This window comes from Sturnira hondurensis, unplaced genomic scaffold (assembly GCF_014824575.4).
Source record: "Sturnira hondurensis isolate 20B ecotype Veracruz unplaced genomic scaffold, ASM1482457v3 Scaffold0001872, whole genome shotgun sequence".
NCBI classification, from domain to species: domain Eukaryota; kingdom Metazoa; phylum Chordata; class Mammalia; order Chiroptera; family Phyllostomidae; genus Sturnira; species Sturnira hondurensis.
Window position 1 is genome coordinate 1,636,106 of NW_028074503.1, and position 18,249 is coordinate 1,654,354.

General features: G+C 37.2%; 1 protein-coding gene across 7 annotated transcripts in view; it reads right to left on the reverse strand.

Moving 5' to 3' along the window:
• Nucleotides 1-4,034: 4,034 nt before the first annotated feature.
• ESCO1 (establishment of sister chromatid cohesion N-acetyltransferase 1) overlaps nucleotides 4,035-18,249 on the reverse strand; it is an 82,230-nt gene continuing 68,015 nt past the window's right edge. For 5 of the 7 annotated variants that reach the window (XM_037031702.1, XM_037031721.1, XM_037031739.1 and 2 more), the window contains 4 exons: nucleotides 18,019-18,108; nucleotides 15,556-15,699; nucleotides 13,577-13,764; nucleotides 4,035-5,266 (listed from right to left, as the gene is read on the reverse strand). In XM_037031702.1, the coding sequence (XP_036887597.1) occupies nucleotides 5,119-5,266; nucleotides 13,577-13,764; nucleotides 15,556-15,699; nucleotides 18,019-18,108 (570 nt within the window). In that variant the 3' untranslated portion in view covers nucleotides 4,035-5,118. Of the gene's footprint in view, nucleotides 5,267-13,576; nucleotides 13,765-15,555; nucleotides 15,700-18,018; nucleotides 18,109-18,249 lie in introns of those variants that run through there. The other 2 variants (XR_005064390.1, XR_005064389.1) reach the window with 1 other exon arrangement.

Below are 18,249 nucleotides of genomic sequence, written 5' to 3' on the forward strand. Positions count from 1 at the left end.
CTTAGAAAGACCAAAAGCTGTCAAATCTTCATAATTAGCTACCTACACCTGGAACAACATCCAGGGAACAAACATTCCTCAGAACTCTTAGTCCCAGAAACTGGCCCTTAGGCTTCCTCTGGGTTTAAAAGAAAATTGATCTAACACTGAAACTCTGGCTTCATTGAAAAAACCATTACCACACTGGTTCGTGTAGCTCAGTGGATTGAGTGAGGGTCTGCAAAAACCAAAGGGTTGCCAGTTTGATTCCCAATCAGGGCACATGGCTAGGTTGTGCGCCAGGTCCCCAGCAGAAGGTACTTGAGAGGCAAACACACATTGTTTTTTAAACATTATGCAACCCCCCACTTTAATTTTTTTAGAATACACTTATTAAAGCTGTGGACAGTGAAACAAGGAAGGGCTTAGGACAGAAGCCATAGGAGAGGTGGCTGTCAGCACACTGGAGAGATAAAAGGGCCTTGGGGAGAGGTTCAAGGGCTTTCCCTGAAATGAGCTGCCCCTGCCTATCGCTCCCCTGGTTGCAAGTCTAAACTACCTTTAGGGTTTAGAAGATGCATGCCTTGGGATGGTCCCATGGAATGGTGACTTCATGTCCAGAGGGCAGGTTTACCTTCCATCTCAACATGACAAGGCAGTTTTTGACCAAATTTACTATGCTGCTGACAGGTAGGTTTCCGCAACACCCGATGCAAAGTGAGGAGCCAGTAAGGTGCAGTGGGTCCTTGATTGTACCAAGCATGGGCCAGGTCTGCAAGGTGATCCAGGGTGAGTCTCCTTGGAATCCTGCCACAATATTCCACAATAAGATATTCCAAGAAAAGAAACTGAAAAGGGGTGATAAGCTGATCTGAGTCACTGTACACGCTACTGATGATGTTGATCATGGAATGGCACCAGTTATTACTATCTAAGTGGATGGCTTGCACAGCACACAATACAACTGCAATAACTCCTCATAATGCAGCATGGAGACAGAGACTAGTTGTGGGCTCAATCTTCAGTCAGGGCATGTACAGCAGGCACAAGTGATCGATGTTTCTCACATCTGTCTGTCTGTCCCATATTTTCTCTCAGTTTATAGTTCCAGCTCCAGGGGCTTTCAGTTTCTCTCCCTCTCTTCCTCCTTTCCTTCCCCTCTAAAAATAAATAAAAATCTTTTAAAAAGGAAAAAAACATTACTAAAGATGATTCCAGGAAGGGACTCTGGGGCCAAGGAAACAGCCATTCACACAATGAATTCCTTGTATTAACTGTCAAGTAATTAGCTAAAAAAACCCATTTTCTTCAGTGATTATGTCAAAAATAGAATAAATTATGTAAAACAAAAGCAGCTATACAAACTTTTTTGGCCATTTCTTTGTTTCTTAAGCAGTCCAATGTATTTTATTTTTACTGGAAAGTGAGGGGCTGTTTCAGGACAGAATCACCCCTTTATCTACCAAGGGTTCAAGAGCCATGAGAACATAAATTGTACTTTGTGGTCGCTAACCCAGAAATAAAGCCAGCAATCTTAATCCCTGACGAATTATGGTTAGGCAGGAATATGGTTGTGTTCCTATCTAAAGGCCTTATCTGGGAAGTCCATGCAAAGTCAGCAAGAATAACTAAAATATAACTAACTGCACGTCTTATTTATTGTACTTACCATAGTCATGCTTTTAGACGATACACCAAGGTCAATTTTATGTTAGAACTGGTAATAAGAGTGATTTTTAGTTAATACACAATTATTGCATGCTCGTGCAGATAAGGGAACACCCCATACACTATCTCACAGTTCTGTTACAGAGAACAACTCAGCCGCTTTCGGGTGTATGGAGTGGAACTTTATTTACGTGCGCGGACCCAGAGGAGGCAGTTTCCAAATTCTGTTCGGGGCCCAATGAATTCTGGGCCCCGAGCTCAGGCAGGGGCTTGTTTATATAGTGTAGCATGTGGAAATGATTTTACTAAGCCAAGGTGGCCGAAGCAGGTTTACAGAAGCAAGAAAACAGGGCTGCTGATAGGGCCATCCAATGTTCTTTTGTTCTTCCTTCTTAGTTACTTAGTTGCTCACCCTTCCTTCTTTTAGTGGCTCAGCAAAGGGACTGTGTCCTTCTGACTTGTCTGGGCTCGTCTAGGCAGGTTTCCTGCTACAGTTCCTCTGTCTAAACTTGTGATTCCTATGTCAATACGTCATATTTTGCCATGTATCATGTGCACCCACGATCTAGCACTGCCCGTGTACAATGGGCATCCTTATTTTTCCCTCAAAAATGTGGGCAATCAAGGTGCGCATTTTACACAGCAAAATACAGTACTAGGCATTTTTATAATGAAACAACTATTCAAAGGCAGCTGACAAAACTTAAAGGCACATTTATATAACTGACAATTACAGAATCAATCTCTTTGAAGCTTGGTTGTGGCTGTGAGAGCATGCTTACTGTGTCCAAAACCGTCTCCATCACTGCAGACCGCTCTTTTCTAACGTCACTCTTCAGCCTTCAGTTGTGGTGTGACAGGATCGACCATTCTTTGATTCTTGAAACTCTTCCTTAATTTCATCATTCTTTTCTGGTTTTCTTACCTCAGACATGCCTTCTCAAGTACTCTGAGGCTCTTCAATGAGGGTGTTCCTCACAACTTTCTCTTACCCTTTCATTTTATAAACCCAAGAGAAGTTAAGCTCCTCTAAACCTTCAATTAACTAAATTTATAAATCTCCTTAATTTAATTTTCTCTTAAACTCCAAATCAGCACAACCAATTATATACCAAATAGGTTATCTCCAGTTGGAGAATATTCTACCACATTAAGATCTTTACCAAAGTGAGCTCATCCAAGATAATTCTTCAATATTCTGTTCTCATTCAGTCCATCTAATCAATTACCCAAATCAAAATTCCAAATTACCTTAGATTCTTTACCATGACTTTTCTCTGGTCAGTTATCAACTCATACCAATTCCCCAACTGAATCATGTAAAGTTTATCCATCTCCTCTCATCTTCATCCATACATCACAGCTTGGGTGATTTCACACAGACTATCATAGTCTCTTAATTACCTTCCAAGTTCCAGACCCCTTACTTGTAAACTCTACCTCCTGGGGTTGTCATGACGACAAAACAATGCAGCCACCACAAAGAGGGTGTGACACAGCAAACACTCAAATGTTAGGTATTAATACCACTCTTGAAGAAATACCTAGATTATAAAATTTACTTGAGGGACTGCATCTTCAATATAAACAGAAAATAAACTGCTTTCCTAATAATGGTAACATTTAAAGCAACCGATCAATATATCCTCTCTATCCCCAGGCCCCCTCAAAATTACCAAGTTTGGCTCCCCAAAGCAGCATAGTCGGCCTTCAGTGGAAACTGGATCTATAGTGTGAGATGAACAGTTAACTAAAACATCTATACTATACCCCAAAATTTCATCCTGTTTTAAAATAATTATGGCCCCTGTCACCCAAACAATAACACTGAGCACAACCACAAGAGTCTCAATCAAGCCCAAAGGGAAAGAGACTGTCAGGTCAGACCATCGTGATAAGTTAGAGGAAAATTGTTACACTGCCTTAACATTACACCCATAACAAGTAGAGAGCCTTACACCACTCTAGATTTAAAAAGCACACATCTATCTAGAGGGATAAAATATACACACGTCTGTTAGTCTTAATTGGAGGTTTAAGATTTCAGTCATATTTGAATGAAGGTAATTTCAGCTCATAAAAACAATCTGTTAAATCATACTCTTGCTTCATTCTTGTGCTTTATATCTTCATATTCTCATGTCAGGATTTTGCCTTTTATTAAAGGTAAGTTCAGAGGAGTTGTTCCTCTTATGTGGGCTGATCCTTTTCCAAACTGGTGAAAACTCCTTTTTAGAAGCCAATGTTTTAATAATTTTTCAGTGTAGTGAACTCCCTAAAATAGCACAAATGACAACACACCATTTATCACTTAGAAAAAGCTACCATTTTATTATTTTATTCTACATTATATACAAGTCATAAAAGGCCACAGCAGTTTTTCAACATTTAAACCCTTTAAAAGTAGAGGGCACTATGAAGGATTGACAAGTATCAAAATGAAGCCCAGTAATGAGGGCATATACTCAGTGTAGTATTTCTGAGGAATAACAAAGCAGATACCAAGTTATTAATATATAGCTTGCAACTATTCCACAGGTTTTGATAAACCTCTTTGGGATTTTGTTAATAGCTTAAGTCTGCCCAGTTGCCATTCAAGAAGTGAAACCACAATGAAAGAATAATAAACTTTAGAGGGTACCTTCCTAATTCTAATAATTAATAGATCTTCAAGAAGGAAGGACTAAATTCTTTACCACCTTTATCAAGAATAGGAAAGAAAGAAATGGAAGGAAAAGCTCAACATTCCAAATTCCTCCAGTTTATCTGGAACTCTGCTTTTTGGTGGGGTTCCATCAAAGTATATTTCAGCCCTGGCCAGGTGGCTCAGCTGATTGGAGCGTCATCCTGTATACTCAAAGGTTGCAGGTTCGATCCCCTGGCCAGGGCATGTACAGAAGGCAGCCAATCAATGTTTTAAATCCTCTGGTGAGAATTTTTTTTAAGTATATTTCAGGCCTTTCAGAATTAGCTTTGAACTTCTAAACACATAATATCGCACCCGCTCAAGTCATAGCTCTAAAATACTGGTTTCCACTTAGTAAAAACACAATCTTTAAAACTGTAACTGGTATCAGCAGATCAATATAAAAAAAATACAGTACCTAACTACACTGGTATATTTCCATATTAAGAACTTCAAAATATACTTATCACAGAGACCATAGTCCTTGCATTAGTTTTCAGTCCACTATGAACAATTATCTGCTGCATGTAAACATGTCTAAATAACTATAGATAAAATACATTAATCATAAATTTCTGTAAAAGATAATAAAATATCTTCTTTAAAAAACAAAACAATAATAAGCTATTACTGCATTGTTTCCAATTTTATGAAAATGGAACAACCTTATGGTTGTTGCCAGTCCTGAGTTCTTTGTAACAAAAATGGCCCTAGTTCCTGGTTAAAGTCAGCAACCAATCCATTCTTCAGTAGATGTCTTCTAGTACTGTAGGCAAGAATTTGCTTTAGGTGCTATTTTGTCCATTAATAAAATTATATACCAGAAACTGTCCCGTGCCACAGTATTGTGTTGCAAACAATTTTCCATCAGGAGTGGGATCTGAGAAAGCAATTTCTTCTTTACTCAAATATGAGCCATATATAAAGTTACTCCTAGTTAAAAATAAAAAGAGGGGTGGGGAAGTAGAAGAGTAAAAAACATTAATATTTTTATTCATTAAAATTAGAAAAACCTGTCAAATAGAATTTGGCTAGAAAGACCGTAGGTAATGTTGCATATTCTGAAAACTGTTTAAAATAATTATCCATCTAAAATATTACAAATCTGAGTTAAAAAAATTTATGAAAACAATGGTTTTAAAAACATTGACCCAATACCTTTCAATGACAGAAATATTCAACAACCCTAAGTAGAAGAAACTTCCTCAAACTGATAAAGAGCAGCAAGGAACACCAAAGTTAATGGTGAAAAACTGAAAATTGTCACCCAGAGATTAGGAACAAGGTATTTCTGCACACACCTCTACTATTCAAAATAAAGTACTGCAGCTTGTAGCTAGGGGAATTAGACAAAGAAAAGAATAAAAAGCAACCACATTAAAAAGGAAGAAGTAAAACTATCTTTTTAGAGATAACGTGATCTTGCATTTCTAAAATCTTAAGGAATTAAAAAAAAACCTGTTAGGTCTAATTAAAAATGAGGTCTGCAAGATTACAGTATATAAGATCAGTGTTTTAAGAAATTGCTTATATTTCCATATACTCATGATGAATAATCCAAAAGCAAAATCGAAAACACATTCACTTAGAAGAACATCAAAGGAATACTTATGATTAAATTCAACAAAAGAAGCATAAGGCCTGTAAAATGAAAATTATAAAATGCTGCTGAAAGAAATCAAAGGAGATTTAAATTGAAACACATCCAATGTTTATGAATTGGAAGACTTAATATTAAAATGGCATTACTCCGCAAACTGGTCTTTGCAGAAATTGACAAGCTAGTCCTAAAATTCATATGCAAATGCAAGAGTAAGTAAATACTCAAAAGAACTTGAAAAAGAATAAAGTCAGAGTACTCACACTTCCTTATTTAAAACATAAGACAAAACTACATTCAAGAGTTCCATACAGTGTGTTACTGAAATAAAAATGGAGCAATGGAATAGAAATGTGCATCCAAATACTAACATTCACATTTACGTCAATGATTTTGACAAGAGCCAACCAAGATCATTCAATGGGAAAAAAGTCTTAACAAATTGGTGCTGGGACAATCAGATACCCATTCACATGGATCCTACCTCACATCATACATAAAAAATTTAAATGGATCAAAGATCTAAATGTAAGAACTACAATTATAAACTCTTGGAAGGACATATAGGCAATCAATCTTTGTGGCCATGGATTAGGAAATTACTTCTTAAATATGACACTAAAATCACAAGTGACAACATTAATTTGGAGTTCAAAATTTAAAACTTTTGTGCTTCAAAAGAACCAAGAAGATGAAAAACCATGATTATAGAAAATATTTGTATATCATATCTGATAAGAGACTTGTCTCTAGAATACACATAAAGAGCTAGTGAGGGGACTTCCGCCAAGATGGAGGCGTGGGTGGAAACACTGTGCCTTCTCCCACAACCAAGATTGAATACAACAAAGGTTTGGAGAACAAAGACACAGCCAAAGAACAGAAAATTGAACTATACAGAAGTCCAACAACAACAAACTGTTCTACCGGATGGGTAAGAGGGGCAGAGCCAGCAGCAGAGCAGGGTCGGGCAGGAAAGATCCCCTGACCTCAGGCACCCAGGCAGCCGGGGTAGCATCGGGTGGACCCAGTGAGGGCTCTAGATGGCGGGAGTGAGCAGTGAGATGGACTGCGCAGCCCGCAGCAACAAACCCAGCAACGGCTGACCGCGGTGGCACTTTCTGGAGCAGTGGGACGAATCGCATGGCCCTCAGTGGCGGCAGGAGGAAGCAAAGGGTGCATGCCATTGATTTCCTTTGCCCCCCCCCCCCCCCACAGCGTCACAACCCAGCGACTGGGTCGCCCAGCCCTGGTGAACACCTAGGACTCTGCTCTTCATACGTAACAGGCACGAACAGTCCAGAACATGGCTCAAGAAGAACTCAAAGCCCCTAAGCCGATAACTCTAAATGACCAGGAAATAGCAAACCTCTCAGATGCACAATTCAAGACACTGGTAATCAGGATGCTCACAGAACTAAAATGTTGATTTCATTAAATCAACTAAAATGTTGATTTTAGCCACAAATTAGAGGAACAAATGAAGGCTAAACTAATTGAAATGAAGGGAAATGCACAGGAAACCAATAGTGATGGAAAGGAAACAGGGATTCAAATCAAGGGGGTGGACCAGAAGGAAGAAAGAAATGCCCAAACAGGAAAAAGTGAAGTTACAAGAATTCAAAAAAAATGAGGAGAGGCTTAGGAACCTCCAGGACATCTTTAAACGTTCCAACATCCAAATTATAGGGGTACCAGAAGGGGAAAAGAAACAGCCACGAGTGGAAAACTTATTTGAACAAATAATAAAGGAGAACTTCCCCAGTCTGGCAAAGGAACTAGACTTCCAGGAAATCCAGGCAGTTCAGAGAGTCCCAAAGAAGTTGGACCCAAGAAGGAACACACCAAGACACATCATAATTACATTAGCCAAGATTAAAATGAAGGAGAGAATCCTAGAAGCAGCAAGAGATAAGGGGACAGTTACCTACAAAGGAGTTCCCATCAGACTGTCAGCTGATTTCTCAAAAGAGACCTTACAGGCAAGAAGGAGCTGGAAAGAAGTATTCCAAGTCATGAAATCCAAAGACCTACATCCAAGACTGCTCTATCCAGCAAAGCTTTCATTTAGAATGGAAGGGCAGATAAAGTGCTTCTCAGATAAGATCAAATTCAAGGAGTTCATCATCACCAAGCCCTTATTATATGAAATGTTAAAGGGACTTATATAAGAAAAAGAGGATAAAAAATATGAACAGTGAAAGGACAGCAAACTCACAGTTACTAACAACCACACCTAAAACAAAAGCAGACCAAGAGGACAGCTAGGTCAGGTGCAGAACCATAGAAATGAAGAACACATGGAGGGTTAGCAACAGGGGAGTAGGAGGAGGAGAAGGGGGGAGAAGATACAGAAGATAAGTAGCATAGATGGTAGGCAAAAAATAGATAGGGGAAGGGCAAGAATAGTAGGGGAAATATAGAATCTAAAGAACTTGAGACACGTGGCCATAAACTAAAGGGCGGGAAGGGTGGGGGAGGGGTGTGCAGGGTTGAGGGGAATGAAGGGGGAAATAGAACAACTGTAATGGTATAATCAATAAAATATATTTTAAAAAAAAGAAACATCAATGTGAAAAAAAAACTAGTGAAACTCAACAAGTAAAAGATAAAGAAACCAATTTAAAAATGGACATAGGATTTGAATAGGCATTTCTCTAATAAGATGTGTAAATGTCCAACAAGCACATGTTCAACATCACAGCCATTAGGGAAATATAAAAGCAAAACCACAATGAAATGCCACTTCAAACCCACTAGGATGCCTAAAATTAAAAAGCCAGACAATAACAAGTGTAGGTAAGTATGTGGAGAAATTAAGACTCTCATACATTGCTTGTGGGATTATAGAATAGAGTATCCACTTTGGAAAACATCTGGCAATTTCTCAAAATGCTATACAGTTACCGTATGACCCAATAATTCTACTCCTTGGTATATAATATACCAAAAGAAATAAGAACATGCAAATATTTACCTATTTATGAAGGGAAATAAAAATTTGTACATAAAAATTTACACATGAATGTTCATAGTATTATTATTCATACTTGCTGAAAGGTAAAAATAACCCAAATGTTCAACCAATGAATAAATGAATAAATAAGTAAGTAACAGCAACACAGTAAAATATTACTTGGAAATAAAAAAGGAATGATGCACCCTGGCTAGTGTGACTCAGTGGATTGAACACTGGCCAACAAACCAAAGGATCTCCAGTTCAATTCCCAGTCAGGGCACATTCCTGGGTTGAAGGCCAGATCCCCAGTAGGGGGTATGGGAGAAGCAACCACACATTGATATTTCTCTCCCTCTTCCTCCTCCCTTCCCCTCTGTTTAAAAATAAATTTAAAAAAATATTTTTTAAAAAAGGAATGATGCACATGAATACATTCTACAATGCTAAGTGAAACACACCAGTCACAAAAGGTCATATGCCATAGATATCCATTCATATGAAATGTCCTGAATAGGCAAATCCACCGAGACAGAAAGTAGATTAGTGGTTGTCAACAGCTGGGAAAGAGCGAAATGGGGAGTGCCCGTATATGAGTATGGAGTTTTCTGAAGGAATGATGAACTTTTCCTACATATAAATGGGGGAGAGCTGCACAGTCTTCTAAATATACTAAGCCCACTTAATTATATATTTTATTTTATTTATTTTTTAAAGAGATTTTATTTATTTATCTTTAGAGAGGAAGGAAAGGAGAGAAGGAGAGAAATATCAATGTATGGTTGCCTCTTGCGAGTCCCCTGCTGGGAACTGGCGTGCAACCCAGGCATATGCCCTGACTGGGAATCGAACTGCGACCGTGTGGTTCGTAGGCCTGCAGTCAATCCATTGAGCTACACCAGCCAGGGCCTTAATTATATATTTTTAAAAAATAAATTTTATTTGCTATGTTAACTATATCTCAATAAAATGTCATTTAAAATTATTTTTAATTTAGCCAAAAGATAAGCTATTTAGTAGCATTTTCATGATGTAACTTTTTTTTTGGATCTTCACCCAAGGATATTTTTTTCACTGCTTTTAGAAAGAGAGGAAGGGAAAGAGAGAAATAATGATGCAAGAGAGAAACATCAACCAGTTACTTCCCATACACACCTGGACCTGGGTCTCACGTGCCTGTACCCAGATAGGAAATTGGCCCGACCAGGAATCGAATCCACAACCTTTCAGTTACGGGACGATGCTCCAACCCAATGAGCCATCCCAGCCAGGGCCATAATGTAATCTTAACAAGGTGAACTGGGTACATAAAAGGACAAATAAATGAAAAAAGTAAAAAAACTATGTGCTTGAACAGGAAGCCTATGGTGTCAATCTCACTATCACAGGATAAAATACAACAGCTATACTCTTTTATGTCTTCACAAAGTAGAACAATCTAATGATTGTCATATAACTTAAATGTGGGTTTAGTTCTTAAAGAGCTCAAAACAGACCTGCCTCTTGTCATGAAAAGAATGGATATACCTGAGCCCTTTTCACTTCTCAGTGATAAAATAAAGGGGAAATAACCAGAAACACATTAAGGCTCTAAGATTCGTTAGGATCTTACTTAAACAATGATGGATTATTTGGAAAGCTATACCTATAGATACTAGACAGGGACCCTGTGAATAAACAAAAACAAGAGACTAACCTCATTTGCACGATTAATTTTAACCAACTCCATTAATCCTTTAGCAATGGTGCTTTAAAGAACAAAAACCAAAACATGCAATTTGAGTCTTTTCTTTAGTACCTTTGATTTTAAAAAATCAAGTGATAAAAGCATAAGAAAAATAAAAGGTTTAGATAATTTATAAATAATATTAAATTAAGGCAATTTTTCCTAAATCTAAATTCCCAAGAAACTTCTCACATTTATTTGGTTGTCTTTAAAATTCTCCAATAGAAGAGGGGAGTTCCGGCCAAGATGGAGGCATAGGTAGAGAGAGGGTCTCTGCTTCCTTGCACAAACAAAAGGAGAATAACTACCAATCTGAAATCTATTTCTAAAATCTGAAACAACCAAAAGTGCCAGAAAAATCAAACTGCATGGAACTCCAACGACAAAGGAATTAAAGAAAAAAATCAACCAGAACAACCAGACCAGTAAGGTGACAGACCTCAGTGGCCAACTCAGAGGAAAAAAAAAAAAAACCCCAAACAAAAAACCAGCGACCTTGGGGGCGGGGCTAGCTGCTGAACTCCAGGAGCTTGCAAGGGAGGGGCTGTCTAAAGGGGACTAGAAGGTAGCTGTGGACTATGGCTGGGGGTGCCATGGTAGGAGAAGTTCCCAGTCTCACATGAGAGTCCCAAAGTCCTTGAAAAGTGCACTAGAGATGAGCAAGCTAGCTGCAGGGTTCCCTCTCTAGCCCCTCCCCCACAGGCAGCACTGCAGTGCAGCAAAGAGGGTTGCCTTTTAGGGCCCGGGGACCTAAAGCCCCACCCGCTTACAACCTATCAGCTGGGCCAAGAAAGAAATATGGCACAAATGAAAGAACAAAGCATAACCTCAGAAAAAGAGCTAAGTGATGAGGAGATGGCCAACCTATCTGATGGAGAATTTAAAGCCCTGGCAATCAAAAGGCTCACAGATCTGATTGAGCTTGGTCAAAAAATGAAAAAACAAATGAAGGATACCCAAAGTGAAATAAAGCAGAATGATCAGGGAACCAACAGTGACAGGAAGGAAACCAGGACTCAAAGTAACGATTTGGAACAAAAGGAAAAAATATCCATTCAGATCAAAGTGAAGAAACAAGAATTTGAAAAAGCGAAGAGACTCTTAAAAACCTGTAGGACAACCTAAAACATTCCAAAGTATAGGGGTGCCAGAAGGAGAAGAGGAAGACCAAGAAATTGAAAATTTACTTGAACAAATAATGAAGGAAAACTTCCCCAATCTGGTGAAGGAAATAGACTTCCAGGAAGTCCAGGAAGCCCAGAGTCCCAAGGAAGTTGCACCCAAAAAGGAACACACCAAGGCACATCATTATTAAGTTACCCAAGACTAAAGATTAGGAGGGCCTTGGCTGGTGTAGCTCAGTGGATTGAGCGCAGGCCAGCGAACCATAGGATCTCAGTTCGATTCCCCGTCAGGGCACATGCCTGGGTTGCAGGCCAGTTCCCAGCAGGGGACGCATGAGAGGCAACCATGCATTGATATTTCTCTCCCTCTCTCCTTCCCTTCCCCTCTAAAAATAAATAGGCTCAGTGGACTGAGCACGGGCCTGCGACCAGAGGATCGCGGTTTGATTCCCAGTCAGGGCACATGCCTGGGTTGCGGGCCGGTTCCCTGCAGGCCAACTCCCAGCAGGGGACACATGAAAGGCAACCATACATTGATGTTTCTCTCCCTCTCTCCTTCCCCTCTAAATTTAAATAAATAAATAAAAATTTCTAAAAAAATAATAAATAAATTAATTAAGTAAAATAAATAAGTTTATTAAAAAAAAGATTAAAGATAAGGAGAGAATCTTAAAAGCAGCAAGAGGAAAGGAAAGTTACCTACAAAGGAGTGCCCATAAGGCAATCAGCTGATTTCTCAATGCAGGCAAGAAGAGGCTGGAAAGAAGTATATGAAGTCATGAAAGGCAAGGACCTACAGCCAGGATTACTCTATCCAGCAAAGCTTTCATTCAGAATGGAAGGACAGATAAAGTGCTTCCCAGACAACGTCAAGCTATAAAAGTTCATCATCACCAAGCCCTTACTATATGAAATGTTAAAGGGACTTATCTAAGAAAAAGAAGATAAAAAATATGAACAGTAAAATGACAATAAACTCGTAACTATCAACAAGTGAACCTACTAAAAAAAAACCAGCAAAAACAAAAACTAAGCAATCAAGAACAGGAATAAAATCAGAGAAATGGACATTGGAGAGGGACTTCAGTGGGGACGGGGAAGAAAGGAATAGTGGGGGAAAAGTACAGGGAAGAAGCAGCATGGTTAGAAAGCATAAGGTAGACAGGGATAGACAAAAAATGGTATGGGAAACAGAGGACTCAAAGAACTTACATGTACCACCCATGGATGTGGACTAAGGGGAGGGAATGCTGGGAGACTGGGGGGTTAGAGGGGAAAAATTCAGAAAACTGTAATAGCATAATCAATAAAAATATTAAAAAATGTGCCCTGGATGGTATAGCTCAGTGGATTGAGCTCGGGCTCTGAACCAAAGGGTCACTGGTTCAATTCCCAGTCAAGGCACAGGCCTGGACTGCAGGCCAGATTCCCAGTAGGGATCAGGTAAGAGCAATCACATACTGATGTTTCTCGCCCTCTCTTTCGCCCTCCCTTCCCTTCTCTCTAAAAAGAAATAAATAAAATCTTTAAAACTATATATTATAAAATCCTCCAATAGTAAACACAATTTGAAATATTTTGGCTTAATCATAGTTATAAAAAAGTAATTTTATTTTTTAAGAATAAGTAATTTGAAATGGTTTAATGATATTTAACCAAGTTTTCTCCCCCCCTTAGATTAACTTCAAATGAAAAGTATTAACAGATCCAATACACTGACAATTTTATGCAAATTTAAATTAATTTAAATAGAGGTTATACATTTAAGATTAAGTACTGATCTTTATAACTGTTGAAATCCTAAACTACTGAAAAGGATTTCAAGGATTCAAGTTACCTTAGGCATTCAATCATGCGAGAAGCAATTTTCTTCCGACGCATCATGCTGAATACCCATATTCGACTGATCCCACAGATTGCAGGCTCTGGCAATGTTGAACAGCACCAGGCTTTTTGCCTTTCAAATCTGACTTTTTCTTCCTCTGACCTGATAACTGGAAGCTTCTCTTCAATGACTCTGTAGCCCTATAGGTATCAAAATGGGAAAGAATTTTAAAGTGGGACTAGTACTTAGCAATTTTCTAGTGCTGACCTTAGGAGGTCACCACATTTGTTTGGCTTCTTAACAAACTTATGGGGACCATTTATACTTTCACTCTCATTTTAGAAAATAGATCTGGATCTACATTCTGTTCTAATTTACATCCTTAGTAATGTGACCACGAGAGGAAGTTAATTAAGTTTTGCGTTCCTTACCTATAGATAATATATACAAAACACCTTGCCATCACAACTGCCGTAATAGGAACTGATTTTAGTTTTCTCTACCTCCTACATTCTAAGGACAAGCAAAAGTACATACTAAGAACTCAGCAGTCCTAACAACTATTTCTGTGACTGCTGCCATAGTTCTAGGGTTCATAGCTGTGTGGGAACTAGGAAGAGGGATGGCAGAGAAATAAAAATTTAGAAAGGTCTTTCCCTCACATTCCCATCTCCTTAAAAAAAAATAAAGTGCTTTAAAAACATACATCTCCACCAGTCTAGATGCAAAAAGAATTCAGCCCACCTTGAGATGGGACACAGTATTAAAACTTAAAACACTTGGACAACAAAATTAACAACAACAACAACAACATAAAAAGCAAGCATTACATAGCTATCTTCTAGTATAAATACTTCTACAAGTCATTTTTGGAACTAGATTGGATAGAAAAAAACCCAAGGGTTATGTAATATGTAAAATTAACTCAAGGTCAATATGGCGAACTCTCATGAGTTAGTCATTTTATATCACATTCACATCCCCAAACTACCCTATCAGTTATTGATTTAAATCACTTTTATAACTAGCAAGATTCATAAAACTATACAATTTCAGGCTGAATTTTCTTTTTAAAAAGGTAACATCATATATAGAAATTACTTCACGTAGACTTATTCTGACTTTTTACTTTATTGGAAAATTTCATGATAAAGTACACATTTGTAGGCAAACTATTATTATACTAAAATATACCAAGTAAACAGAGGTCAAATCCAATGTACACTGAATTAATTCATCAGCAAGAACTCAGTTGAAAGAAGACAGAAGTCAAATGGGGTATGCCTCAAAGTGAGCACAATTCGGGAGTTCAGAATCTTCTGTTCTCTTACCCTGGTCTGTTACTACTTAACTATTAAATGTGAACATATCTATTCCTTTTACTGTGATTTTATTGTTTGTTTTTTGTACAATTTACATCCTAAATACAAGCCAACTACTCATCTGGCGCTCAATGGAAGATGTTGTGACCTACTCTGGAGGTGAGCAACTTGTAATAAAAGACCAGAAAATAAGTATTTTAGGCCCTGCAACCTACCTGGTCTCTATCGTAACTACTTAGCCCAATCTTTATAGCAGGAAAGAAACCATAGACAATACATAAACAAATGGCTATGGCTGTGTTACAATAAAAGTTTATTTACAAAAACAGGCTACATTTTTGTAAGGCTATAGTTTGGCAAGCCTTTATTTATTCCAATGCTGAAGAGACTAACTGAGACATATATTATCTTAGCACCTAACATAGAAACTTCCTAAATAAAATTTATCACTACTTTTGATTTATAGAATTTTTATCTTACATACTGACTTGAGAAACTAATTCCCACAGAAATTAGTTTTATTGTAGTAAAGAATTACACACAGGAATTCTTGCATTCACAGCCTTCTTTACGTAAAATGTTGACAAATTTACTAGAATTATGTTATTTAATATTGCACAGTAAATTCTTCAAATGCCAAACTACATATGAACACTAAAAATCACTTACCCATTGGATATGCTCTGCAATTAGGCAGCCAACTACTTTTTTGTCATTGGAAATAAAGAGAAGTGTTTTAGTTCTGGAATAGCACATTAGTGGAGCCTGTTGGAAACCTAAATCATTATCAACCATCTCTCTAATTTCATCAACCTGCCAAATAAAGAACAATATTTTTTAAAAATAATTAAAGCATCAAATGTATGTAAAAATACCACACACTAATGTTTCTCTCCCTCTCTTTCTCCTTCCTCCCGCTCTCTTAAAAAAACCACTAGGGCTTCCTATTAGAAGCATCACAGAGAAAACCACCGGACTCTTAGCAGGTAAGCCACTTTTGTCCCAAAGCTGTAACTAGTACTCTCATCAGTAAAATGGAAGTAGGCACAGAGGAAAGAAACATTTACTTCTTAACAACCATTTATACAGGGCAGGCATTTTGCAAAGTGCTTTATAACATTATCTCACTTAAATCCAACATCATTTGAAAGTCTATGGTTCCTCACTTTACATTTAGAAGCAATAAAATTCAAAATTAAGTAACCTTCCCTGTCAAATATTGGATATCCAGAAAAGCCAAGAAGCAGAAATTTGCATCACTCATATGGCAAATTGTGCTTCTGGTTTACTTCCTAGAGCTGTAATCAGAGTCAATGATAAGCTGAAACTTTTGTAGGCACTCAAAGTCAAGATCTTTTTTAAATTACTATTTTTAAATTCTTGTTCAAGTACAGTTTTCCGTCCCCTACTCCCATTCCAGCCCACCCCTCCGTGCTCCCCACCTCCCTCCCATTTCCACCCCTCTTAGTTGTTCTCCATGTGTCCTTTATAATAGTTTCTGTTCAAAGTCAAGATTTTTATTGGCACTTAAACTTTAGTTCCTTCCCTGGTTATAAAATAATCTATAAATATTCAGTCCAATAAATATGGATTTGTGTTACCAAATTTAAAACTCAAATCATCCCTAAGAGAGTTAAGTATTCATACCTCTGACATACAGAATATCGTAATACATCCCTTATTCAATGATGAAAACTCAAATCCTCCTGTACCTGGAACAGTATCCCATAATACTTACTACTCCTGATTTGATTCCTAAAGGCAAATGACTCATGATACCCTAGATTTTAATTTTTAACTTGTTACTGGATACCAACTAGTAACATAATGAATTGTAGGTTACGATTCCCTAGAGGCTAAAATGAGGAAATCAGCCTTTACTGAGAATTCTTACTAATAAAAAAGTGTGGACGCTGCTGCATATGGAGGTTTAGCAAACTTCCACTGTGTCCTTCCAAATGATCATAGTTAGAATTCCAGTAACCCCATAATTTAATTTTCACTGAGTCAATCACTAAGCCAACATTAATTCAACAAGCATTTGTTTTTGTACAAGGATCAATGTTTCAAATACAAGAGAGGTGACATGTTTACATGTCATTCTAAATGCTAGTCTGCACTCATTAGGCAATGGTAGTATGGAAGCTTATTTGGGCATCTGGGATTGTCCAGTCATATATACAGTATTACCTAAAAAGTCAGGAATCATAGAATAAACTTTAAGTAGAATGTTAGCTAAATTTTCAAATAATAGTTCCAAGTATTTCCCTTCAGGTGAAATATTCCTAAATTTAAAGAGGTCCAATTGTTAAACTAAAAAGAAGTGTATTATTTTCCTTCTGTTTCTACACATTCTGGACACACTCTAAGTGTAATTAAATTAAGTTTTTCAGAAAAATGAGTGAATGCATTGCTTTACATTATGAGGCAATTCTGAAAAAGCTTCTGGAAACTGAAGAAAAACATAACATATTATTTAAAAATAAGTTTATCCTCTGATTTCCTGACTTGTAAGATATTCTATATAATAAAATGGTTCCAGATTTCATTATCTCTCTGGTTCATTTCACTGAACCCTTAAGTATAGAATTCTAAGTTGCACTAAAACTTGGCTCACACTAGATATGAGGATTTTCTGTAAGTTTTCTGAATAACTCAGAATATATCTTGTTTTTTCCCTTCTTAACATTATATGATTATCTCATGCTTAATTTCAGGATTACTAAGGCCTATATGACTAGATCCCCTTCTGCAATAACTTTTTATTTAGAAATTTATTCTCAGAATGAAACTTCACATTCATTTTAATTTTCTAAATTATTATAGTCAAATTTTAATCCCTATGTTTATAATCATTTATGTGACATTATTAATTAACTAGCATGTTTTCTACGCCATCATTCAAATTACTGATAATACAAAATAGTAAGTAAGTCATTAGAAATACATTTCATATGTGCTAAACATACTACAAAGTTTAAGCATGATTTTTCAGTTGAGTTGTATTCCTTAAAACCCTATTTATTTTCAGAATTAGTGTTCAAATTGTGCTATGCTAGCAATGTGTTATTCTTTTAAAATTACCTGCGAAATTATTTTTTCTATTCTACATGAAATTCACTAGAAATTTACCTTTTTCAGGGCATACTTTGGGTCTTCAGGAAGAACCATAATTATCCTGCCATCGGGATATTCAGCCAGAATTCTTTCTTTTTTCCAGCCCTAGATTATAAAAAAATAAAAAACAAAATAAAATAAAAGATTTTATGTACATTTCATTCATCATGTTCATGTACAAGAAGAAAAATATATCAATATGTCTAAAAACTGCAAACATGAAAAAAATATGCTCATTAATGTTTA